The sequence below is a fragment of the Saprolegnia diclina genome, assembly GCF_000281045.1.
Source record: "Saprolegnia diclina VS20 unplaced genomic scaffold supercont1.2, whole genome shotgun sequence".
Classification (NCBI taxonomy): Eukaryota; Oomycota; class Saprolegniomycetes; order Saprolegniales; family Saprolegniaceae; genus Saprolegnia; species Saprolegnia diclina.
This window is the reverse complement of record NW_008246069.1, coordinates 1,422,658-1,446,058: the sequence shown is the minus strand read 5'-3', so window position 1 is coordinate 1,446,058 and position 23,401 is coordinate 1,422,658. Positions and strand designations below refer to the sequence as shown.

General features: G+C 57.9%; 9 protein-coding genes across 9 annotated transcripts in view; 6 read left to right on the top strand and 3 right to left on the bottom strand.

Annotated features, from left to right (window-relative positions):
- Positions 1-82, bottom strand: part of SDRG_01085 (hypothetical protein) — a gene marked incomplete at both ends in the record, with an annotated part of 1,313 nt that extends 1,231 nt beyond the window's left edge. The window contains one exon of the mRNA XM_008606598.1: positions 78-82. Coding sequence (XP_008604820.1) covers positions 78-82 — 5 coding nt within the window. The remainder of the gene's footprint in view (positions 1-77) is intronic.
- A 531-nt stretch (positions 83-613) lies between these two features.
- Positions 614-3,821, top strand: SDRG_01084 (hypothetical protein). Its single transcript, XM_008606597.1, has 7 exons — positions 614-1,159; positions 1,208-1,373; positions 1,428-1,576; positions 1,626-1,888; positions 1,936-2,501; positions 2,547-2,843; positions 2,895-3,821. The coding sequence occupies exons 1-7, from the start codon at positions 633-635 to the stop codon at positions 3,666-3,668; spliced, it is 2,742 nt and encodes a 913-aa protein (XP_008604819.1). The 5' UTR covers positions 614-632; the 3' UTR covers positions 3,669-3,821.
- A 2,632-nt stretch (positions 3,822-6,453) lies between these two features.
- SDRG_01083 (hypothetical protein) lies at positions 6,454-8,237 on the top strand. Its single transcript, XM_008606596.1, has one exon. The coding sequence runs from the start codon at positions 6,472-6,474 to the stop codon at positions 8,176-8,178; it is 1,707 nt and encodes a 568-aa protein (XP_008604818.1). The 5' UTR covers positions 6,454-6,471; the 3' UTR covers positions 8,179-8,237.
- Positions 8,238-9,204: 967 nt separating this feature from the next.
- SDRG_01082 (hypothetical protein) lies at positions 9,205-10,245 on the top strand. The gene has a single exon (XM_008606595.1). The coding sequence runs from the start codon at positions 9,339-9,341 to the stop codon at positions 10,155-10,157; it is 819 nt and encodes a 272-aa protein (XP_008604817.1). The 5' UTR covers positions 9,205-9,338; the 3' UTR covers positions 10,158-10,245.
- Positions 10,191-11,721, bottom strand: SDRG_01081 (hypothetical protein). Its single transcript, XM_008606594.1, has 6 exons — positions 11,652-11,721; positions 11,440-11,607; positions 11,348-11,395; positions 11,194-11,295; positions 10,906-11,145; positions 10,191-10,854 (listed from the first exon to the last, which is right to left on the bottom strand). Exons 1-6 carry the CDS (start codon positions 11,694-11,696, stop codon positions 10,504-10,506), a joined length of 954 nt encoding a protein of 317 aa, XP_008604816.1. The 5' UTR covers positions 11,697-11,721; the 3' UTR covers positions 10,191-10,503.
- A 931-nt stretch (positions 11,722-12,652) lies between these two features.
- SDRG_01080 (hypothetical protein) lies at positions 12,653-13,936 on the top strand. Its single transcript, XM_008606593.1, has 3 exons — positions 12,653-13,063; positions 13,107-13,187; positions 13,235-13,936. Exons 1-3 carry the CDS (start codon positions 12,693-12,695, stop codon positions 13,896-13,898), a joined length of 1,116 nt encoding a protein of 371 aa, XP_008604815.1. The 5' UTR covers positions 12,653-12,692; the 3' UTR covers positions 13,899-13,936.
- Positions 13,937-13,990: 54 nt separating this feature from the next.
- On the bottom strand, positions 13,991-17,320 carry SDRG_01079 (hypothetical protein). The gene is made up of 6 exons (XM_008606592.1): positions 15,899-17,320; positions 15,637-15,844; positions 15,393-15,591; positions 14,946-15,343; positions 14,719-14,896; positions 13,991-14,668 (listed from the first exon to the last, which is right to left on the bottom strand). Exons 1-6 carry the CDS (start codon positions 17,314-17,316, stop codon positions 14,220-14,222), a joined length of 2,850 nt encoding a protein of 949 aa, XP_008604814.1. The 5' UTR covers positions 17,317-17,320; the 3' UTR covers positions 13,991-14,219.
- Positions 17,321-18,141: 821 nt separating this feature from the next.
- Positions 18,142-21,476, top strand: SDRG_01078 (hypothetical protein; the record flags this gene model as incomplete). The annotated part of the gene is made up of 7 exons (XM_008606591.1): positions 18,142-18,432; positions 18,480-19,792; positions 19,842-20,037; positions 20,092-20,287; positions 20,338-20,720; positions 20,769-20,945; positions 20,994-21,476. 7 exons carry the CDS (start codon positions 18,142-18,144, stop codon positions 21,138-21,140), a joined length of 2,703 nt encoding a protein of 900 aa, XP_008604813.1. The 3' UTR covers positions 21,141-21,476.
- A 909-nt stretch (positions 21,477-22,385) lies between these two features.
- SDRG_01077 (hypothetical protein) lies at positions 22,386-23,401 on the top strand. Its single transcript, XM_008606590.1, has one exon. It carries the CDS (start codon positions 22,428-22,430, stop codon positions 23,388-23,390), a length of 963 nt encoding a protein of 320 aa, XP_008604812.1. The 5' UTR covers positions 22,386-22,427; the 3' UTR covers positions 23,391-23,401.

The following is a 23,401-nucleotide window of genomic DNA, read 5'->3' as shown; positions in this document are numbered from 1 at the left end:
TGCAGCGAGAGGCTACCGACAGTGAGGGGCGTGAAGAGAGCCATGCGTGCAAAGGCAAAGTGAATGTCCGAGCTCACACCATGGAGCACGGCGCCAGCTCACGGCGCGTGCTGTCGACCCACCATATGGCAGAAGGTTGGTAATCAAAAGGGCAACTTGGCTGCGGTTGGCGACGAACGCGGCTTCGGTGGTCGCCGCATCGACCAACGGGCGCGCTCGACGTCGCGGCGACGCTCGACGAGACTCTGTGGTTGGCGTAGTGCATTGCTGACGTCGGTGCGCGTGTCTACGGGTCCGATGCGGAGCCGCCTGTGAATCAGATGCAGCACAAGCACTGGCGCCTTGTCGCCCTCACGCTCTACGTACGACTCGTGTTCGAGGATGACGACGGCGGCGTAGAAGCGACGCGTCCGAAGCGCCTCGGAAGCGCAAGCAGCAAGGTTGAGGTGCTTACACAGTGGGCGAAATGCCTATGACCTAGAACTACGGCCTGTGTGGTCAAGCGGACAATATATTGTATATCTACAATATATTATTGTATTGTGGTAATTGTATTGCGAGTGGAGTGATGATATGGAAATAAAGTTGCGTGTTCGCAGCCGTTATTCGGTATCTTGAAAAGGCGCGGGACCATGAGCTCGACGGGCGCCCCGCGGGCGTCGACCAAGAACATTGGTGCGAGCAAGAAGATCGCGGGCTCCAAGCTGCGCGCCAACGAGGCCGCGTCCCGGTCGCGCGTCATTGGCGCATCGCAGCTCTCGCAGTCGAGTCGCAAGGTCGCGGGCGGGAGCGGAGCTGGCGGCGGATCGCAAGCTGCGCAAGTATACCTCGATGGCGTCAACGTGACGCCGCAGTCGCTGCTCTTCACGCGCATCAAGACCAACGACAAGACGACGCGCCGGGCCAAGAAGGCGGCCGACGACAGCGCGAGTTCATCGAGTTCGTCGGTGGTTGCGTCGGGCGAGCCCGAAGCGGCGCCCCCCGAACAGGCCAAGACGCTGGATGCGATCCTCGCGAGCGCGCCACCGACAATGGCGGCCAAGCCCCCGGTGGTGGCCAAGAAGCTCGAGGCCGACGACGGCGACGGCGACGGTGGCCTCGTCTCTGGCCTCGACGATGCCATGGAGGCCGTGCCCACCAACGGCCAAAGCAGTGAGCGGTGCGTGGCCGTAGCGGTATCGACAGACGCAGCAATCTCTTTCTCTAGGAGAGACCGGTCGGAGGAAGCGCCCAAGAAGGTTGTCTCGGGGCCCGTCACGATCCTCTTCTCCGAGACACCAACGATCATGCTCTTTGAGCTCCTCAGTGTCTGCGTTGGCCAAGATACGCCCGTGCACGGCGTGATTGTCACCAAGAACAAAAAATACCTCGAGGTACTAGGACAATGTCCATATTGTCCAAGTTGAAACAGACAATATGGTAACTAGATGTGCAGTGGAAAAAAAGGCAGCGACAACTACATCGAGAACCGGACGCAGACGCTGCAGCTCGCTCAAAAGACAAAGGAGGTCATGACCGCGCCGCCCGCAACCCGCGACGTGTCGTGCAACGCGACCGATTGGGACATTTTCGACTGGTGCGACTTGACACCTTGATAGATTTGTGCTAACTTGCCAATATGTTAGCGCGCAAACCAACGACGAAGTGCAAGGCAACGAGCACGACGACGGCGCGGACCCGTCGCGCCCTAGTAAGACGCAGCAGGACGCAGACAACGTCGACGCGCAGCTGGCGCGCCAAGTGGATGAAATTGTGAATGCGAGCTTGGCCTCGCCCGGCTGTCTCCTCGCAGTCGACGGCGCCGACGTGATCTTGGACCTCAAAGCCCGGCAACGCACCTTGGGCAAGCCGAAACCGAGTACACCGGGGCACCACGGCGCGGCCGGCGGTCCGTGCACACTAGTGTCTTTAGTTGAAATTGCACTTTCTCTCTAGGCGCGCACGATTCAAAGGCCAACTTTTCGCGCGTCTCCAAGGCCGGGAGTGGCGCGTCGTCGACGAGCAACTCGCAAGTGCTGCGTCGGCCGGGGCAGAGCACGTCAACGGCGGTGCTCTCGACCAACGACATCAACAACAACAGCGGCGACATCTCCAACAGCGGCAGCCAAGCCGATATGATTTCGCGGAGCAGCACCAACTCGGACGGCAACTCGCACGACGGTGGCAAGCATGAGAATGCGTACTCGGCCGCCAACACCAACGTCGACCTTGGCGAGATCATTGCAAGCCAGAAAACCACCAAAGTCCTCGCGTCCTCGGCGCTCGACAAGCTCCTCAAGGTCCTCGAGCGCGCGGTGCAGCAGAACGTCTACCACGACCGACACCTCTTGTACCGTAATTTCCCAACCTTGTCGATCGACGCACGCAAAACAACGCCGTCGACGCCCGGGCTCGCGCCTCCCAAAAGCGCCGTCCACGCCGCGCCGTACGAGCCGGCCGAGCTCGAAAAGCTCTGGGGCTTTCGCTGCAGCTTGACCGACGGCCGCACCGTTTCGTGTCTTGTCTGTGCTTTTGCTCTTATCGCGGTATCTGACGCAAGTCGTTAGGCGTGGAACCCCGTCAACGACGACCTTCTCGCCGTGTCGTACGGGCAGTTTGAAGCCGGGGACACCACCGACGGCCTTGTGCTCTTTTGGTCGCTCAAGAACCCCGAGTTCCCAGAACGTGTTTACGTGCTGCCGTGCGGCGCCACGTCGATCGACTTTAGCCGCAGCCAGCCGTATATGCTCGCAGTCGGCTTCCACGACGGCGTTGTCGCACTCTACGACACGCGCAAGGACGAGACCGACCCGGTTCTCACTAGCGAAAACAACAACGGGTCGCATCTCGATGCCGTGTGGCAGGTATCCATCACATTATGGACAAGGTGTCCATTTTCTAGACTAAACGACTAGGTCAAGTGGGTACACAAGGGCAGCGAGCGGGGCGAAAACATTGTGTCGATATCGAGCGACGGGCGCGTGACCGAGTGGAGCATGAAGAAGGGCTTGAGCTTCTCGGACCTCATGACGCTCAAGCGCGTACCCAACCCGCTCTTGGGCAGCGAGGCGCGCATCGACGGTGTTATTGCGCGCCAAGCGAGTGGCAACTGCATTGCGTTTGCCGAGCACGACAGCTCCGTCTACTTTGTGGGTACCGAAGACGGCAACATCCACAAGTGCTCGTGCTCGTACAACGAGCAGTACCTCGAGACGTACTTTGGCCACACGGCCGCGGTCTATGCGGTCCAAATGTCGCCGTTCTGGAACGAAGTCTTCCTCTCGTGCTCGGCCGATTGGAGCGTCAAGCTGTGGCACCACGGCGAGTCCCACGAGATGCTCAACTTTCGATCGGCGGACCTCTTCCACGGCGTCTATGGCATTGGGTGGTGCCCGAACGACGCGACGATCTTTGGGAGCGTCACGGAAGACGGCCGCATCGAGATTTGGGATCTCCAGCAGTCGATTCTGGACCCGATTTTGACGCATTTTCCAAAGGACGACGTGAGCTTGAAGTGCACGTGCATCTCGTTTGCACCGTCGTCGCCCGTCCTTGTCGTCGGCGACAGCACGGGCGAGGTTGGCGTGTACCGCGTCCCGATCCTCGCCGAGGGGCGATGCGATGGCATGAGCGTCGACGAGCAGATCGAGCGGCTCCAACGTGCCGTGACGCCGCACCAAGTGACCTAAGTGCCGTAAGAGAGATGATTTGTACAGATGGGGAAGACAGCGAGAACGTTCCGGACTGCCACCAGAGCAGTGCATCGCTGTGTAAGCAATATTTGTTGAAATGAGTTATTAACATGCAATTATATAGTGAAGATGGTGGACTTCCTAGTGCGCTCGTGAGGTTTGGCCGGTACGTCAAGCTGAGGGCGCTTGGTCGAGGCTCAATTTGAGTTGGGAATGAGGTAGCGAGCACACCAAGGGTCGGCGCGTAGGGCATGGAGCGACTCGTCAAGCGAAGGCACCACGGCGCGGCGAGCTGTGTGAGCAATATTGAACCAGATTGTAGAACCAGGTGCCCAGAGCTGGTGCCCGGCAAAAGGCTTCGTCGTCTTCTCGCGTTTCTTCGTGAAGGCGAACAGGTTGATGGCCAAGGAACGTTGGCTGCTGGAACTTTTGAAACAAACCAGCTCGTTTCGAACACGACACTGCAATCGAACTTTGTGCAAAGCAACAGCTTGCGACGCTATGGTTGATCGTTCGTTCGTTGCTCGACATTTTCGGGCGCTACAGTATTTTCGACCTCCGCACCACTGCGTGAGTGTTTGGAATAGAACAGCGATCCTGCCACCCGAATCTTCTCGGAAGACGAGGCTGCTATGAGTCGCTCGAGGCGTTGGGTGTTGCCGTGGTTTGCCCTTGCCGATGGCGCCTTGATGGCCAGCAATCTGGCGTCAGAAGGAAGCAATAAATTCGACGATCACCTCTCCGAGCCAGAAGGTGCAACCCAAGGAGCTACTCAGTGTACCACGGGCGGTGCGTTTGCTCGAGGTAGTACACTGCACTGCGATGGCCTTTCGAGGAGAACGATGGGCGCGCTGGGAGCTATCAGCGCTGTGCGCGCGCTACTTTACACAGTACCCCGCCACACGACTTGACTGCTTGCGCACGTAATCGTCGCTCGAGTAGCTTGCCGGCACGCATGCATACAAACCTGGTCGGTGCGCTGCGCCTATCACTGTTGACGCGTCCTGAAATCAAGGTACACCGTAATCGCGCAAACCCACCTTTGTTGTCCTTGCCAGTGATCCATGCGTGGAGTTGCAAGAATCAAGTTTGCTCATGAAGTACGCTCTCGTAGCTGCTCTTGTGTGTCGCGAGGAAGACAAAGAGGTCAAACCCGCAACAATTCCTTGGCGGCCACGCCACCGAACCAGAATCAGCAGCTCGCGAATTGTACTTTTCTTGTTCTGTGCGGTTGCGTAGGTTCGGTAGACTCTGTGAACCAAACATTCAAGTCCATTTTGGATTTCTTTTTTGTGCCACTGGAGCCAGCACGTGGTCGGAAAAATGGACGGCTGGCAGTGTACCACATGTTTTCAGTGGAATGATGGCTCGTCCTCAGGCGTCTCGAGTGCCAACAGTGCGTGCAAACAACGACGACGACGATGACAGTGCGCCCAAACGACGTAGTACATATAAGGTGCTGCCACGAGATGGTGCAAAGAGCGATGTCCTTTCTGTGCCGTCGCGTCGCTACGACGGCCGCGATATGTTGTTCTCGACGAATCCTGTTCGGCGTTGATCTTTTCAGAGCACTGGTGCGAATAGCGTTGGCCCCTACGACGCTCGGAGCCTCTACTCCACCAACGATGACTACATATCGACGTCCTTAGCGGAAAAGATTTGAGGATGGGCTTGCACGTGTATGCACGAAAGAAACAACATGACATCCGCTGCATTACGCACAGTGCAGCTAGCGGGCGGGAGCGGTTCTATCCTAGTGATTGGTGGCCGCCACTTGACCATTGTCTGGACCCTGGCAATACAATGTTGCGTGCATCTTGGCGGGAAGACTAACATGCATGTGATAGGAAATGGGTGCAACGCTACGTCCACGCGCGACCGCTACACGCCTGCCAAGCATCCGTGCTATCCATCGAGCCATCGTCATAGCATAGTTACAATCTGCATAGACACTCGAGACTTGCGTCCTGCTCACGTGGCGTCCGCGAAATAAGAGCTCGGGTGAATCTGTGGCTCTTGTTGCGGCAGCTGTAGAAGCGCATGTCTGTCCAGCTGCCTCCATCACTTGGGCACAAAGCCACGCAAGGCGCCACTAGCGCAGAAGGAGCAGCGGTGGGAGGACGACGTTCGTTGCAGGTACACTGGGCGATGGGACGGTGTCGCCTGTCCTGATGTCGCGTCCGCTTCAAGGTTTGTAGAATTGTTTGTGGCTACTCGTCGCCGCCGTCGAGTCATACGTGGCACGTGCATCTTCTGTGCTACCGTGCAGTACACTGCAGATTGGCACGGGACAGTCAAAAGAAGGGGCTTTTCCCATATGCGCAGCGAGGTCCGAGGCAAAACGCGCCACTTTGCCGTTTGCTCAAATTCGCTCATGCAAGTACAGTCCCGCATGCTGGGTTAGTCATCGCGGGTCCTTTCTATCCAGTCTGTCCGCGTTGGTCGTCTTGGCGTAGAAGCGGGTGGGCGCACTTGTTAAGCGAATTCGCAACCACCCGCGCGCGTGGCGTTCGTTTTCAGCGTCGCCGAGGTTTGAACCGATGGTAATTCGATGTAGTAACTGCGCATCCACGGACTCGACGCCGCGACGATGATGATACGTCCTCTCGTGACGGAGGTGGACGCAACACCCAGGCATCCAGGATGTTCTTTTGCAGTCTCGCACCAGATTTGCTTCCGAGGCGAGCGGCCACCCACGGTGGCTTTACCCAATGTTGCCACCAACCAGCTGGCGTCGTTCTTACGTACAACGCTGCGTCCTTTTCTCGGGCGGCAGTTGTGATTTTGCGCCGTACCCCGCATGAGCATGGCCCATAGCGCCAACAGCAGCACGGCAAGCAAGGCGTCCGAGACGACCAGTAAGGTCTGGCTCTTTGACGAGAAGCAGCTCGATGACTACACCGTCTTCCACGACAGCTCGACGCACTACGACGAGAGCATGCTCGACAAGACGGGCGACGGTGCGCTCCGCGAAGGTGGTGCCATCCACCTTCTCAGTTCCGAGGCCCTCGGGCTCTTTACGCAGTACGCCGGCATCGGCCTCATCCTCGGGACGCTCCCAGCCTTGGCGTACCCGCTCTACAACGTCTACCTGCAGATGCAAGGGTACCAAGTGGCGTCCTACTCGGCGCTCATGAGTCTGCCATGGAGTCTCAAGATCTTTATGGGCATCATCTCCGACTGCTTTCCCATCAATGGCTACCAGCGTCGGTCGTACATGATGATCGGGTGGGTCCTCTGCGCCGCGAGCTGCGGGCTCATGGCGGCCACGTCGTTTCCGGCACCATACTATGGCCGCAAAGACCTCGATGGCCTTCCGCTCGCCAACATCTCGGCGCACGACAAGGCCAACTACATCAACGCGAGCGCGCCCAACAGCGGCGGTCTCTTCATTTTGCTCTCGACGCTGGCGACCGTGGGCTCGGTCATGGTCGCGGTCTCGTCCGAACCCATCGCGCAGCGTGGCCGCATTCAGACGACGTGCTATGTGGTCCGCGACTCGTTCCGGCAAATTCCGGCGCTGCTCGTGGGCTTTTGCATGAACAGCTACCAGTACGGCGGGTCGTTTGACTGGTCGATCACGCCGTCGGTCGTCTATGGGATTCTGGTCGTGCCGTCGCTCCTTGGCCTCGCCGCCTCGATCTGGTGGATGGTCGAAATCCGCGTCGAGCGCGTCTCGCTGCGCCACTACTTTCGAGGCTTTTGGCAGCTCGTGCAGCTCCGCGTCATGTACCAATTCTGCGCCTACAACTTTTTCAGCAACGTCTTCTCGTTCTTTGACGAGACCGTGAGCAGCCCGATGACGTCCGACTGGGTCCAAGCCGAGTCGCTCAACATGCAACTCTTCTCGCTCGTCGGCGGTCTCTTTGGTCCTGTGACGATGTGGGCCCTCGGCAAGTACGCGCTGCACTGGGATTGGCGCTCGTCGATTGTCTGGTCGAGCATTCTCTGGGTCGCAATGCGCGCGCTGGTCCAGCTCACGTGTGTTTGGGGCGTCAACCGCAACCAGTATGCGTTCCTCACGGGCACGATGCTCATGGACCAGCCGATGAACGTTCCTTTCCTCTTCTCCGCCTACGCCAGTGTCGAGATTGCCGACGTTGGTAACGAAGGGCTCATCTACTCGCTCACGTCGTCCGTCTCAAACCTCGGGTACCTCTTTGGCCCTGTCCTGTACAAGACGGTCGACTCGTTCTTTGACGTGTCGCGGGACGACCTTCGGCGCGACGACGCGACCGTGCGCTGGCAGGCGACGTACTGTTTTTTGATTTCGTACACGGTCAAGCTCGCTGCGCTAGTCTTCCTCGTGCTCCTCCCCCGCCAAAAAGGCCATGTGCAGCTGCTCAAGCGTCGCGGGGAGTCGAGTAAGATTGGCGGTGCCGCCACCATCATTGGCTTCATCCTCGTGCTCATTTACGCCCTCGTGACGAACGCGCTCTCGTTCTTCTCGTCAACGTACTGCCTCCGGATTGCAGGCGGCAACGGCTGCGTGTCGTCCCCAGAGTAGATGTCTAGTGTCGAGTCGTTGATATATAAGTATACGAACATGTGAGGTTCGAACATGCGCGCTCTGTTTACAGTGTGCATCGCTTGGTCGCATGGAACGTTCTGCACCACCCGTTGCGCCGTGACTAGGGTCTAGGGGAGCGAAAGAGCCGTTTCCTCCGTGGCGCAACGAATCTGAGTTTGTCGGATATCTCTGCAATTTGCGACGCGGCGCCAAAGGTCGTCGACGCGAAATCACTTGGTGCCGCCACTGGCCACTGCACCGTGGTGCAAGACGCATACCGCAGGATGATGACGGCATCCTCCCATCGAGTGACAACCTTTTCGGGTCGGGAGCGCGGAAGAAAATGCCGTTTCTACCTTGCGCTGGCACCGCAACCGTGCGTGGACGCAAGTGATGGTGGGTGGTGGCGAGATCGCCACGTCTTCTTTTTTCTCAATTCGACGTGGCTTCCTCGACGCTGGCTATCGAAAGATATTTATCTAAACCGAGGCGGAGGACTCTGTCACCGAGACGACGACGACAAAGGGCTACTGAGCGAGGTATCTGCGACAGGAAACCCAGTGCAAGTGGCGCCGTGCCCTCTCGCTCGGAAGCGCACTCGCACGATGGTGAGCGCGGTGACGTACTTCAGAATGTCGTTGTGCAGAAGCGTAGGTGCAGTGCTGGCAAGATGCCACTGTTCCCATCTCGCCGAACCAGCGGCAAGGAAACCTCCTTGCCAATGTAGTGTGGCACACGTCGTGAGCAACGCCGTGATAACGGTGGCGACGACCTTCCACGGCAAAAGTCGAAACAAGGCCGGCGACGATCGAATCAACCTCGTCTGGCCACATGCCACATACACAGCCCAAGCTCTCAGATGTATTTATGCACGGATGGATACATCAATGATGTACGTACGGGCACGGTGCATGGTCCAACGTCTAGTCAAGCGGTAGGATATACAGCCACTGGCGCCAGATTCTCAGTTTGCATACAAACGGCAAGTGCAATCTGGGCGGAGAGGCTACTATTTCTGGGAGCCTTATTTGCCGGCCCCAAGCGCGATCGGGAAATGGAAAGATCTGAACTCTACCGAAACGGACCCGTCGCGCGATGCATCTCTTACACCTCAGATCCCAACCTGCGCCGTCCTGGACAAGTACCACAGCACCATCATGTTCAACCTCCCGACTGCGGCCACGTCCTTCCGGCACCTCATTGGCACTGCATGCAGCAGCCCGACGGCGTCGATGACGTCAGAGGACGATGTGCCCCGCACGTACCCGCGGGCCGACTTGACGTCGCTCCTCACCAAGATGTCGCCGCCGCCGCAAGCCGCGTCGCCCGAGATGAAGTGCCAGTACAAGACGGGCACGTGCACCAACATGCGCACGACCAAGAAGAACGGCAAGCTCCTCATGCTCTGCGAGCTCCACCGGCGCAAGCAAAACGAGATCAAGAAACGCAGCGACCGCAAGCAGAGCGCGATGCGCATGTCGCGCCGCCTCGAGGCCAAGATCAAGTCGTCGTCGTCGGCGTCGTCGTCGTCCCAGGACGACTACTCGAGCGACGAGAACGCGCTCCGGCGCAAGTTCAAGCGCAGCGCGCTTGACGTCACCACGTCCATGGAGGCGTACCCGGTCAAGAAGCTCAGCGCGTGGGACCATTCGCACCACCACCACCATCATCATTCGCACCACCACCACAGCCTGCACCACGACGGCGCGCTGCCACACCTCTCGGCACTCACGCTGCCGCGCGTGAGCGCGTGGCGGACAAAAGATGGCATCGCCACCAGCTCAACCAGCTCGGGCACCTCGTCGGCGCCGACCACGACGCAGTACTCGAACGAGTTTACCAGTCTCCTCTCGCACACGAGCTTCTTCGCACCCGATTGGAGCCCGCGCGCGCCGCTGCCGAGCCTCACGCCGACCAACAACGGGCCCGTGCGCGGCCACGACCTTGCGATGCTCGAGTTCTTCCTCGACGACTAAACCCCGCCCTCTCCGTCGTGTCGTCGTTGCCTCGCCCTCTTCACTCTTTTCGCTTACTGTTAACTTAATTTCGCTGCACTTCCTTCAACTCTTTAGTCGCTAGTCTCCTACTAGTACTACAAGTCTCGTCCCAAGATGGTCAATGTTGTCGCAGGAGCACCTGAGAACGCGCAGAGACTCAGACGGCGGCGTGGACGCTCGGTTCTGTCCCACGCGCCGGGACAGGCGGCAGAGATTCGATCGATGGGTGCAGGCTACTGCTCGAGTCTCCGCGGTATGGGCTCCCACAAGATTAGTCAGTCGTATGTACGCTCGTTCGATGCCATTAAATACAAACACACGCGCTTCACTCGTAGTCGGACTCTTCGTTGGGCATGTTGAAGCGTCGTCGCTTGGCCGCGGGCTCGGGCGAGAACGACGTGCTGTGGGCGCTGTGGGCCTTCATGATGATGATCGCGAGCGATGGGCACTGCTGGATCTCGTGGCAAAAGGCGTCTTCGTCGACAATGTCTTGCATGTTTTCCACAATGTGCTTGACGCACGAGTCCTTGAGGAACTGCGCGTTGTAGCGCTCGGCGGCGCTGAGGAGCTTGGCGCAGTGGTCGTTCGAGATGAGTTCGACGGCCGCGGCTTCGCAGAGCTCCTTCATCGTGCGCAAGAGGTACTGTTCGGCGAGCGCGAGGAGCTCAATGAGTTGCTACATGTTGCAGTTTGTGAGGCGACAAGCCAGGATCTTATGGAGTCGTACCGTCGCCGTGAGCATGGCGAGATCGGCGATCCGGTTCGTGTAGATGAATTCGAGGAGCCGGCGGACCATGTCCGGGCAGTCGTCTCGCAAAACAACGACGCCGTTCTCGCTCTCTCGCATCGAGTCTGATCTAAGCATCGCGTTAAAGACTTCGCAGCGCGTCGTCAAAATGAGCTTGTGGCCGCGAAGCTCCTTGGCATCCGCGCCAACCCGCAACACCACGTCGCTATTGTCGCCACTCTGCACGCGCCACGATAAAGCCCATGCATATAGGCAGCGGACGTTTACCTCGAGGAGGCGACGCATCGACGTAAAGTACTCTTCGTCCGAGAGGCGAGGTGGTGGGACAATGGCCAACGGGCGGCGGTGGCGCACGTGGATCACGTCGTTCTGCGCATGCCACGTCGTCGTCAATACTGGCATGCATAAACGCGGTCTGTACCTTTTGCAGGTGCACCGACTCGGGCGAATCTTCAAGACTGAGGAGGTTCTAAACAGGCAGGCGTCGGCCATGCGCCAGGTCAGGAAGGCTACCATGAAGCAAAAGTCCAGCGACTCGCGGGGCAGGCCATGGTGCTTGCTGTAGTGGCGGAAGAGCGACGAGAAGCGCTGCGTCTTCTGCATCAAGCACGAGTACATGTTGTTGGCCGGAACGCGGACCACGGAGCGCTCGGTGCCCGAGAGAACCAGGTCTTCCACGGCCTAGCGCTGCATGTTCATGCAGGTCCATGGAGCCATGCGTCTACCTTGACCGTGAACTCTACATTGTCTCCTCGCACGTTGCGGTTCATGGCTCGGGTATCCGCCAGGCGTCGCGTTCGGAAATGGCCCAATTCGACAAAAATGGACCAATCCGCGGCCGGCGCGCATGCATTCTGAGAGGTTTGAATAAAAATGCGCTGATTCGAAGGCCGACGCTGGGAACGCACTTGCCATTGGTATGGTCAGGCTGTATAATTAAATTAACGGCGGTGCTGGCACTCCAACAAAAAGCTTGTGAAACATGATACTGTTACCGCACGCCGATTGGAGAACAATCGACTGTGTTTTAACCAATCCCCACGCGACAATGTTGACGCGCGATGTCGCTTGGACGGAAATAGTGTGCTTTCATCGATATTCGAATGGAAATGGACACTGATAGTCTTGTGGTCCCAAATGGCTCTGCCTGTACCATGGGGCAGGCTACCGACACGGCAAAAATCGCAGTGTTTAGCGCAGCAAATGCCCCGTCAATCTCACAACGCTTGGCGTCCATAGTAAAACGGCGAGGTAGAGACACCATGGCTGGTGGATCTCTGCGAAATCTCCAGCTCCATTCACCTCCGTGGAACGGACGTTTGGGTCGCGGACGTACTATCTCTCCATCTGGAGCTTTTCGTGTTCTGACGTTGCAGGAGTATGAACGTGATGTCAATGCATCAACTCCAAATCCATGGCCAACACTCCTCCCGCAGTGTCGCTTCAACAGTGGCTGATCCGGCCATGTCAATCACATCAGACGATGACGTCACAACCAAGTCCTTGCTATCGTCTTGTACAAATGGCGACTTGATTGCCTGCGAGATAGCTTAAAGTCACGTACATTGACGGCTGTTGCATCCCTCGATGTTGATCGAATCTCGGGCGATTACAGTCGCTTTGGCACGGAAATAGTCTTACCAATTCGAACGCCGACCACCTCGCTTTGATTGGTTAAAAAGAAGAAGCCCATGGCACATACCGCGTCCTGATTGGCTCCTTTCAAGCGTGCTTAGCGGGATGGGCCATTGCCCAATTTCGCTGCGATGGCCGACGCCAAGACCGGCCCCAAGGCCATGTTCCCAGGCCCGCAGTACGAAGACGCACCGACGCTCCCGGGCAAGTTCGCCGGCGCCATGTACGTCGTGATCATCATCCTCATGACGCTCGGCTTTGGCTTCTACATCGTCGTGCCCACGCTGCTGCTGCTGTCCTGGACGTGCCCGACGGTCGCCGAGCACATCTACCGCGTCGTGCTGGGGCTCTTCTGCGCCACGGTCTCAGGCATCCTCGAGCATCTCGGTGGCATGGATGTCGTTGTGACCGGCGAAGACGGCGAGACGTTTGCGTTCGACGACAGCGACCGCATCTTGCTCATCTCCAACCACCGCACCGAAATCGACTGGCTCCTCCACTGGTGCGGGCTCGCTTCGCTGCGCCCAACCTCATTTCTGCGTTAGGAACTTTGCCATGAAGATTGGTCGCCACGACCGCATCATGACCATGCTCAAGGCCGGCCTCAAGAACGTCCCGCTCATCGGGTACGCGCGACCTTGCATGTTCGGGCCTGTCTCTTACGCCAGCGTAGGTGGGCGCTCAACATTCTCAAGTTTCCGTTTGTGCAGCGCAACTGGGCTGAGGACCAGGACAGCCTCGGTCGCATCATCGACTCGTACCACGCGCGACCATGGGGCACGTGGCTGGCCATGTTCCCCGAAGGCACGGCGCTGTACGCCAAGACGTTTGCCGAGTCGCAGGCCTTTGCAAAGGCCAAGGGTCGCACGCCGTTCAACTACGTCCTCGAGCCACGCCTCAAGGGTTTTGCGCTGTGCATTGACAAGTTCCGCCCGACGTACGTCCTCGACATGACGATGGCGTACCCGGAGCTCCGGTCGGGCATTCGCCCGTCGCCGCTGCGCATGCTCTTTGGCCAGTTCCCGTCGGCCGTGCACTTCCACGTGCGCCGGTTCACGCTCGACGACGTCATGGCGGCCGAGTCGACAGACACGTGGCTATACGAGCGCTTTGCGGCCAAGGAAGAGCTTTTGAGCCAGTTTTACGCCAAGAGCACCGGGACGTTTGACAAGCCGGTCGCCACGAGTCTTCCGTCGTCGCGCCCGCTCTTCTTCAAGTCGCTTTTGGTCGTGCTCGCGGTCATTGCGAGTCTCCTGCACGCGCTGTGGTTCTGGAACTACAGCTTCACGTGGCTTGTGCTCATGATCACAATCGTGTACATCAACAAGTTCTTTTAGAGTGCTGCATTAGAGAAATATAGTCACGTCTGTTGTCCTCTCGTCCTTCACATATCAATGCATCGAACAATCGGAAAGGGAAAAGCCCAAATTCAATGCTCGAATTTGGAGATTTTAGGATTTACGGCCAACGAGAAGGAGTAGACAACACGCCATCAGAGCTGACGTCCATGATCCTGTGCTCGTGCACCAACTGCGCTGCCCTACACGCTCTGTTATCGGCTTGATTCTAATGTCGCGAATCAGTTCTTAGTCGAGTTGTGCGATGTATCGTCGACAGTGCAGGTCGGCACATGTACATGTTGTATTGCAGCAGCCGAATTAGACGCGCGGGATCCACGACATGTCGCTGGTCTTGAGCTTCTCGTAGACGTACGACTCGATACCGTTGCGCTCCTTGTCGTCCTTGCCGAGGATATATTGGATGTAGAAAAAGTAGTGGAAGAGGTTGTGCTCGGTCTCTGTGTGGCGGCCAAAGTTGTTGAGGAGACCCTTCTCCATACCCGCGACTTCAATCGCGTTGCGCGACCGGTTGCACACTAGGCAGCGGTCGCGCTTCATGGCGGCCTTTTGCTCGGACTCTTCGCGCACGGACGTGAAGGCGTCGATGATGATCCCTTGGATCATGTTGAGGAAGAGCGTGATGACAATGACGTAGAACGCCATGTCGTAGACCATGCGCTGAAAGTAGAGCTTGGGCTGGGCGTAGTCGAGGTTGTGCCCGAGCGACGACGACATGTAGTCGCCAATGCCGCCGCCCGCCAGCAACCCTAAACATCGCGCGACTTCAGACAAGGTGTCCATTCTGTTGGTGGCGCACCGTAGCGAATGTAGGACGCATAACACTCGAGCAAGGTTGAGCAGAGAGATCCGTCGTCGTCGCTCGTCATTTCGGCTTGGAGAAAGAAAAAGCCAATGAGCGAGAAGATGTAAATGACGATCGCGCCAAAGATGGCCGTGACCCCGAGCTTGCCAAAGTTGCTGCGCATCGCTTGCGCCTAGTAGATTGAATCAAATCATTTGTTGAGATATCGCAAAAGGACGTACGATGAAGCGCAGCTTTTCATTGGTCGCGAGAATGTCGACGAGCGGAAAGCCGAAAAAGACGAGGCCCCACGGACCCGTCGAGACAAGCGACGTCATCCACGGCATCGAGAGACCGACGCCGAGGAGGAAGCAAAGCGCGTAGGTGCCCATGAGCAGTACATTGTCCGTAAACGCCGTGTCGAAGAGCACGTTGAAGACAAACGTGAGCATGCTCGTCACCGTCGACGTGACGTCAGTCGCGTCTGCGTTGACGACAAACCGGATTTGGCCCGAGACGACGCGGAGCGCTGCGAAGAGGCTGTAGATGAGCCACACGAGCGCCGCAGCGACGCAGCTCTGGATGACGCCCGTGTCCATCTTGAGGTAGAACACCACGAGGAACATTGCCACGAAGAGTTCTAGACACTGCCATGAGCACAGCTTGCGGGAAGGAATCTCGTGTTGTACCAAAGTAATAGAGCGGACCGGCAAAGGCATCGAGCATCGTTTGGCGGATCGCTGCGCCCGGCAAAAGCGTGAGCTTGGTCAATGACGACACTTGCTGCTTGGCGTAGTTGAAGCAAAAGGCCGAGAAGGCGTAGTAGAGCCAGAGCGTGGTCGCCATGAGGAGCAGTACGAATCCGAGCATCGAGATAAAGTACGGCGCCTACATCACGTGTCAATATCGTGCGTGTAACGTTGAAAGTCGAACGAGTTTGGCATCATCCTTGGGCACAACGCTTGTGGGAAGACCGATGGCTGGCATGTCGTTGAGGTCGACGCTCAAGAGCATGACAAAGTTGATGTAAAAGCACAGGCGGAGCATGTTGGCGCGGACCCACGGCGCCCACTTGCTCATGGTCGAGTAAAACTGGTTCTTGCTGAGGTACTTCATCACGTTGAGTTCGTCGACCACATCCCTACACAACCATGACGTCGCCGAATTTTCTAAAAATAGAATATCGAACACATACGTGGCAGCCTCCGAGACAAGCACGTCGAGCGCTTGCTCCGTGCCAATGTCCATGGCGTCCAAGAGCCGCGTGCGGAGCTCGTCGGTGAAAAGCTTAGCGACCTTGGGCTGGAGAAAGTACACCGTGTACGTTGACCCACCGCGCGTCACCTCGACCGACACCATTTGCGCTTCAAAGTACGAGAGCGCTTCCTTCACAATCGCGTTGGCCTGAAAGTCGCGCCACTTGGCCGCAAACTCGAGCCACGCGGCGTCCGGCGCGATCGATGCGTCGAGGTGCAGCATGTTCTTGACGATGCGCAAGAGGTTGATCGCGCCCTTGTACTCGGGCATCGCGCGCATGAGTGCATCGGGCGACGTGCGCGAGAACTGCGCCATCTCGAGGAGCTTGAGCGGCGAGAAAAAGTGGTGTCGCTTCGTCCCGAGCTTTTCGTTGATGGCGCGGAAGCTGCTCGTAAAGTGCGTCATGACCTTTTGAATCGGGAACACATCAATGAGCGCCTTGTGAACGCGGGCGTCCGACCGGCCTTCGAGCAGCGCCAAGAGCAAGTCACTCGCGTGGTGCTGCAGTGTAATCTGGAGCTTCGTCGGCACCGCATCGTCAAAGGCCTCGGGCGCCTTGCGGGACGAGAGAACAATGTCGGCTGCGATCGCAACGGCGCGCGTCGAGAGGAGCTGGTCTTGGTTCTGCGCGCACGGACCTTGGCACGCCTCGCTGAGAAACATGAGCACGTCGCAGAGCATGTGCACGTTCTCGAGGTTGAGGACGCGCGGCTCGGCGGTGAGCGACGCAAGAAGATCGCAGGCGCGAAGAAGGCATGACGAGTTGCGATCGAGGTGCATGAGGCTCTGCCACTGCGCATGGTGGTTCTCGCAGAGCTGCTGCAGCACGTTCAAAATCAGCGGCGACTTGGCCACGAGATGGGACGAGAGAAAGGTGAGGAACGGACTTGGCTGGTCGCTGATCGCAAAGTACAAGGCGCTTTGCACAAACCCAAAACCACCCGCGACAAACTCGTAGAGCAGACGCAGTGTTGCGTCGCGGTGCGCTGGCTCGGCGACGAGGAGCGCGATGACGTCGGCGACTTCGGCCTTGACCGCATCGTCGTGGGACTCGCGCCACGCTTCTTTGGCGTACATGGTGAGCTTCGTGTTGCGCTCTTGCGTGTACGAGACGCGCCAGTGCTTGTTGGGCTTGGACCCGCCGAGCGATTCGACTTCGAGGCGCGGCGCCGCCAGCACGCGCGTAAGCTCCTCGATGGCATCTGTGGCATGCGGTACGTCGGCCTTGATGCGCTGGACGAGCGCGGCGAGGGCGCTGGGCGGCGGAAGGTGGAAGAGGCCACCGGACACGGGCGTACTACCGGCGATCGGTGTATAGTCTCTGCGGTCGAGCATCTCGACGCCAGACGATGCCATGGCCAAACGGAAAGTGAGCCATGCCAGTTGGTGCGCCAAGATGATATGCCAGCGAGCCAATCGGTCGCTGCAACGCAATTATTCGCATTCTATTCTTGCTATTTGTATGCTTATTAAAACCTGTCAATAAAAAGACCGCCGTCGATCATCCGGATAAAGCAAAAGGGCGCGGCAGAATTCGCTAGGATAAGACCTCAGCTGCCCACGACGAAGGCGGCTTTTAAAATGCGATACAATGCACAAGGTAAAAACCTTTCTTTAAACAAGAAGTGCTAAATCCTGCCATCTGGTGCTAGCGTATCCGGATGCGTGTCAAAAGGCGCGCCACGTGCGAAGTTGACGTGACCGCCAACGGCGGGGAGCCCATCAAGTGGACAGCGTGGTAGCTCTTATCCATTTCTATAGATTAGGACATGCTCTAGTCGTCTCTAGTCGATCAACAGACAACGTCATGACGACTGCTGAGCACACTCGTGGCTGTCAGCTTCCATGTGTATCATTCCTGGATGTGACCATTGAGTTCTTTGAATCTGGTTCGGTCTTGCTGCACTCCGACCACAAGCAAGCGAATCTCAGTGCACTCTCCAAACGCATACTGACTAGACTGCACAGATAAGCAAGGAGCGATCGAGCTCTCTCGAAATGACGATCGTAGCTATCAACACAAGTCGGCCATGGGCGCCTTCAAGGACCCGGCGGTCCATGCGGTAGCATCTGCGCTCTTGTTGCGATACAGCGTGCACCAATCAGCTCTTTGGAGCTGCCGCAATGCCCAATCGCAGTACTGTAAACCCAGCAAGAACGCGCGCCACAAGCGTATTCGTCATGTCGTTCAACAGTGGCAGCCATCCGCCGACGCTCCTGGCGCTCTCGTCATCGTCGTCGATGCGGGCATCGTACGGCACGCGCCCAAAGTCGGTCGACGACGCGGCGCCCGAGGATCCGATGCAAGCGCTCGTCGGCCGGCTCCGTCAGGTCCACACAGCACACCTCTGGGACGTTGGCAGCGATACGAGTAGCTCGGCGTCGCCGGGCGGCTGGGCCATCAACTATCTGCTTCTGGATCTCGACACGCTCATTCGTTTCTTGCGCGAGAAGCGCGACCAAGTGAATGTGGTCGAGAACGCGTCGTCTGCGCCAGCCTCATTCGTTTCTTGCGCGAGAAGCGCGACCAAGTGAATGTGGTCGAGAACGAGTCGTCTGCGCCAGCCTCGTTCTGGCGCCGGCCGTTCCAAGCAGAGGCAAAGCACAAGGCGCTCTTGTACGGCCACAAGGAGTGGCGCGACGTGCAGCGCAAGGCCGTGAAGCTGGGCGTCGCCGACCTCATCGTGAGCTTCCTCCCGCCGCTCCAGAGCCCGTCGTCCAGCTCAACACTCCAATTGCTTGACAAGAGTGCCTCGTCGTCGTCGTCTCTGCGCTCGTCGTCGTCGTCATCGACACCCCCCGCGGTGCTGCGCACAACCGAGCACAGGTCCACCGCCATCCACGAGCACATGGCCGCGATGGAGTCCAAGCTGCTGGAGCTCGCGTACGAATTCGTGGCCGGCGGGTGTCTCTATGCGCAGAACGCACTCTACGATGCGTTCCTTGACGCGCATGACCGCGTCCGCGCCTTTCTCATGATGTCGATGGCGGCGCGTCATCGCGCCTGTGACGCGCTTGTCGTGCTGCAGCAGCTCTGCGAGAACCACCACACGGCGTGGCAAGCCTTTGTGCGCGGGTCCGAGACATCGTTCTTGGCGGTGAGCATTCGGCAGCTCCGCGATGTCTACGGGCGCGACGTGCCGGTTTCCTTGGATGACACGTATCTCGTGCATGCGCTTTTTGCTTTCTTCATCGAAGCGTGTCAAGGTCCCGACGAAGAGAACCAGCTGCAACTCGCGTCGTCTAGAGCGCTCTCGCTGTTTTGCGACTTTGCCGTGCACGACGTGGTGTACCACATCGATGTACCGCTGCCGGTGCAGCGCACGCTCCAGCGGCTCGCAAGTGAGACTCTCTTGGCGGTCCTTGAAGGCGCGACGGCCGAGTGCATTCCCAACCTACTTGCGACGGCGCTCACCGCGGACCGCGTCCTCACGCGGCTTTTGGCCGACGATGCGGTCTTGAGGTCTATGGCAACGCCGACTGAGAGTGACGTGTTTGTCGCGGGCGTGGATTTGGTGCATGTCGTCTTGCGTCTCACGAACGGCCACCTTACGCCAACCGACGGCGTCGTGCTCGGAGCGTCGGCCATCGATAGCTTTCGCCTCGATTGGGACGAGCTCGAGACGAAGTGGAAGGCTGCCGGCGCCATGCGGCGGTTTCGCGCGCCAATGGTGTCGGTCGAGGTTGCGCGCCGCGGCACGTCGTTCACAGTCTTCTTCCTTCTCCCGACAACTGCATCGTTCTTTGACAAAGGTCTGCGCAAGCGGTTTCTCGACTCGATGGACCTCGGGGCCGACGATGCGCTGCAAGTGCTCACCTCGCATCATGCGCAGTACGTCGTGTGGGTCGTGTCGACTGGCTTGTTCATACTTGTGCGCTAGAGAACTGGCTCAAGAGCTGCGGGTGATGCAGTGGCTCCAGCGCCACTGGCTGTACGCTCGCCTCGGATCCTGGAATTGGCGCCTCCGGCAGCTCATGCTGTACTTGTCCGGCTACATCAACTTTGTGCTCGTGCTCACGCTCCAGTACCCGTCGACAGCGCCGACGTCCAGCAACGTTGCCGCCAAAACCGCCGCGGTACCGTACGCCCTTGGACGGACGTGTTGTTGCTATAACGGGTGTGTTGTCTAGATGGACCTCATTCTTTGTGTTTTGGGCGTCGGGCTCGTTGTGCTTACGTCCCTTCTCTGGGCATTCCACTGGGTCCAAACGCTTTGCTTTAGCTACGCCAAGCACCACATCACGCTCGCCAAGCTCCAGCTGTGTTCGTCGCAGGTCATTACGGACCGTGTGTGGCGTGCGTTTCGCCACGTCATTTTCCTACTGCGTACACAACGCACGATACTGCTGGCTCGTCTCATGCTTGAATTGCGGTAGAGCTCTTTGCATCGACGTTTTCCATCATTGTCTTTTTGTACTCAGCCGACGATCGTGCGACCCAAGTGCTCGGCTGCGGCGCTTGCCTCGAGACCACGAGGTCCTTCTTTGCCGCGGTGCGCACGGCGACGGGCATGCACCGTACGCTCGTGGCCGACACTGGCACGTACCGCGAGATGTGCGGTCCCCGCAGCGTGCTCGCGTCCAATCTCATGTTTTGGTACTGCGTTCTGTACGACACGTTTTTCGCAGGTCCTGTGTTGCTCTTTGGCGCGTACACGCTCTGCGCGGTGCTGGCGCTGCAGCCATTTTCATGGGCCTACCTCTTTTACGGATTTCCGCTTCTCGACATTCTCGAAACCAACTCGCGGCTCAACTTTATCGTACGTTTTTACAAGTTGCAGAGCTGGTGGCAAAATGGTGAGTACTAGGCCACAGCCATGCGCACCAACCTCGGCAAGCTCGGTGTCACGGCCGTCTTTGGCGCAATCGTCATGTACATTTTCTCGCTCGTTGGGTTTTTCCTCCTCCAAGACGAAATGACGAGCGACGACCAAGTTGCGCATTGCTCGACTTTCTTGAGTGCTACACGACGACGATTCGCTACGGTGCGCTCTGGGCGCGCCACGTCATTTTTCAAAATGTAACCGTCGTAGGTCTGCTCTCGGGCGGTGGGCTTGGCGACTACATCTCGTCGACGCTCAACCACGAGCTCGAGTACGACAAGCCGGCGCGGTACTTTGAGCGGATGGTCTTTGACATGGCGTTTTTCATCATTGTCATCACGCTTTTCCTCAACATGATCCAAGGGATCATCATCGACGCCTTTACGTCCGTGCGCGAAGCGTCCGAGCAAAAGATTACGATCAAGCGCGAGCGCTGCCTCGTGTGCAACCGGTCGCGCAACGCGATTGAGGTCGCGGGTATGGAGAAGGGTCTCCTCAACAACTTTGGCCGCCACACAGAGACCGAGCACAATCTCTTCCACTACTTTTTCTACATCCAATATGTCCTCGGTAAGGACGACAAGGAGCGCAACGGTATCGAGTCGTACGTCTACGAGAAGCTCGAGACCAGCGACATGTCGTGGATCCCGCGCGTCTAATTTCATTAACGTTAAGATATTCGAAGTTGCAGGATACTGGAGGATCCAATCTGCATTTTGAAGTCTATACTGTAGTAGAAGTTGACCACGAAGTGAGCCAGGTTTGACTCGGCATTCCTCTCTGTTGGTCCCTCGTGCCACGTCCACCTGCTCGTATCGGTATATGTTCTACGTACACGCTCTTCTACAAAACAGTTCAGTGTAAATTATATCTAAATAGACTCACTTCAACAACAACACGCTCTTCTACATGCACGGGCCACGCGCAGCTATCACCAAAGTGGGTTCGAGGAGCTCAAGAGAGCACGGCTACTTTCGAGCCCCTCCACCCATGCGCTTTTTCAAAGCAGAGGATGGAATAGATTCATATTCATTGAACTAGTCGGTGGGCGGTCACGCGCGCTTGCCGGATACATGGGATGTGGTAATGCGCAAATGGGTTCTGGGAGCACAAAGGCAAGACCGGTTTTACAACATTCGGCAAGCAGCAACTTACCGTTCCTCATAACCCACTTGAGGTCCCTCATTCGCACGGCGGTTTACCCTTCTTGCGATCAGGAGGCACGGTGTGTCGTGTCAACCCGTCATGCTCCCACACTACCGCCAATGGACGGCATCGTTCTGCTAACGCCTCGCGGTATTTGGCGTCGGTTGCGATAACGCTAAACGACAGGTTGTCCACATTGCATTGATTGATTTCCGAGTTTGGATCACGATCGAACATTTTTTGCGGTTTAAAATCTCACCGTCCTCGCTTCCTTTCCCCACTCAGAGGCGCGCGTGGCCAAGATCGCCATGACACGGAGAAATCCTGGCTTTTGATTCGCTCCCAGATGCGTATGTCCCACGTTCCCACGACTTCCGAGCGCTACCGCATGTTGGAACACGTGGTATACGCCAAGGCCGCAACCACCGGCCGTCTACACAGTACACGGCTCTTGCTATTTCGTCAACGTTATCGTTATCGCTCATTTCCCAATCGACCATGTCCACTGCACCCGCCGCGACGCCTTCGCTGACGCAAGCACCGCTCCCGTCCATCCACGGCCCCGTCGCATGGGTCCAGCGCAACGGCGTGGCGATCGGCGTCGCCATCATTGCAATTATCGGCTTTGGCCTTGGCTTTGGCCTCGACGCCAATGACAACGTGCCCGCGCCGTACAACCGCGTCTCGTCCATCATCGGCTGGACCTACTTTGCGTGCTGGAGCGTGAGTTTCTGGCCGCAGATCTTCCTCAACTGGCGCCTCAAGAACGTCGAAGGTCTCTCGATCGACTTTATCGCGTACAACATTGTCGGCTTCTCGTGCTACACAGTGTACAACTCGTCGTTCTACTGGAGCGAGTCGGTCCAGGACGAGTACAAGGCGCTCCACAACGGGTCGCCCAACTCGGTGCAGGTCAACGACGTCTTCTTTGGCATCCACGCGGTCGCGGTGACCGCGCTCACGTACTACCAGACGACCATCTACCCGCGTGGCGAGCGCAAGGTCTCGACCGTGTGCAAGAGTCTGATTGCGCTCGCGCTCACGATCATCGCGGCGTTCCTCATCATCCACCTCGCGTCGCCGTCGAGCTCGTTCTTCACGAAGCTCAACTTCCTCTACCTCCTCAGCTACGTCAAGCTCGCCATCTCGCTCGTCAAGTACATTCCGCAGGTGTACCTCAACTACAAGCGCCAGTCGACGATCGGCTGGACCATCTACAACGTGCTGCTCGACTTTTCCGGCGGTCTCCTCTCGATCGTGCAGCTGCTCATGGACGGCGCGTCGACGCACGACTGGTCCTCGGTTACGGGCAACCCGGTCAAGTTTGCGCTGGGCTTTGCGAGCATGTTCTTTGACGTGATCTTCATGACGCAGCACTACATTCTGTACCGCCACTCCAACTCGGCCGACCAACTCGACGTCAAGGCCGACCACGCCAACTCGCCCTTCCTCAAGGTCTAAGACCAGGAATT

Excerpts from the sequence above, each read along its gene's own strand:
- SDRG_01084 (XM_008606597.1), top strand. The coding sequence starts at position 633 with ATGAGCTCGACGGGCGCCCCGCGGGCGTCGACCAAGAACATTGGTGCG. Across the intron at positions 1,374-1,427 it reads AGAACAAAAAATACCTCGAG|ATGTGCAGTGGAAAAAAAGG; the intron begins GTACTAGGACAA and ends TATGGTAACTAG. Across the intron at positions 2,844-2,894 it reads ATCTCGATGCCGTGTGGCAG|GTCAAGTGGGTACACAAGGG; the intron begins GTATCCATCACA and ends CTAAACGACTAG.
- SDRG_01083 (XM_008606596.1), top strand. The coding sequence starts at position 6,472 with ATGAGCATGGCCCATAGCGCCAACAGCAGCACGGCAAGCAAGGCGTCC.
- SDRG_01082 (XM_008606595.1), top strand. The coding sequence starts at position 9,339 with ATGTTCAACCTCCCGACTGCGGCCACGTCCTTCCGGCACCTCATTGGC.
- SDRG_01081 (XM_008606594.1), bottom strand. The coding sequence starts at position 11,696 with ATGAACCGCAACGTGCGAGGAGACAATGTAGAGTTCACGGTCAAG. Across the intron at positions 11,608-11,651 it reads ATGTAGAGTTCACGGTCAAG|GCCGTGGAAGACCTGGTTCT; the intron begins GTAGACGCATGG and ends ATGCAGCGCTAG. Across the intron at positions 10,855-10,905 it reads TCGCCATGCTCACGGCGACG|CAACTCATTGAGCTCCTCGC; the intron begins GTACGACTCCAT and ends TGCAACATGTAG.
- SDRG_01080 (XM_008606593.1), top strand. The coding sequence starts at position 12,693 with ATGGCCGACGCCAAGACCGGCCCCAAGGCCATGTTCCCAGGCCCGCAG. Across the intron at positions 13,064-13,106 it reads ATCGACTGGCTCCTCCACTG|GAACTTTGCCATGAAGATTG; the intron begins GTGCGGGCTCGC and ends TTTCTGCGTTAG. Across the intron at positions 13,188-13,234 it reads AAGAACGTCCCGCTCATCGG|GTGGGCGCTCAACATTCTCA; the intron begins GTACGCGCGACC and ends ACGCCAGCGTAG.
- SDRG_01079 (XM_008606592.1), bottom strand. The coding sequence starts at position 17,316 with ATGGCATCGTCTGGCGTCGAGATGCTCGACCGCAGAGACTATACACCG. Across the intron at positions 15,592-15,636 it reads CCAAGGATGATGCCAAACTC|GCGCCGTACTTTATCTCGAT; the intron begins GTTCGACTTTCA and ends CACGTGATGTAG. Across the intron at positions 15,344-15,392 it reads CGGTCCGCTCTATTACTTTG|AACTCTTCGTGGCAATGTTC; the intron begins GTACAACACGAG and ends GGCAGTGTCTAG.
- SDRG_01077 (XM_008606590.1), top strand. The coding sequence starts at position 22,428 with ATGTCCACTGCACCCGCCGCGACGCCTTCGCTGACGCAAGCACCGCTC.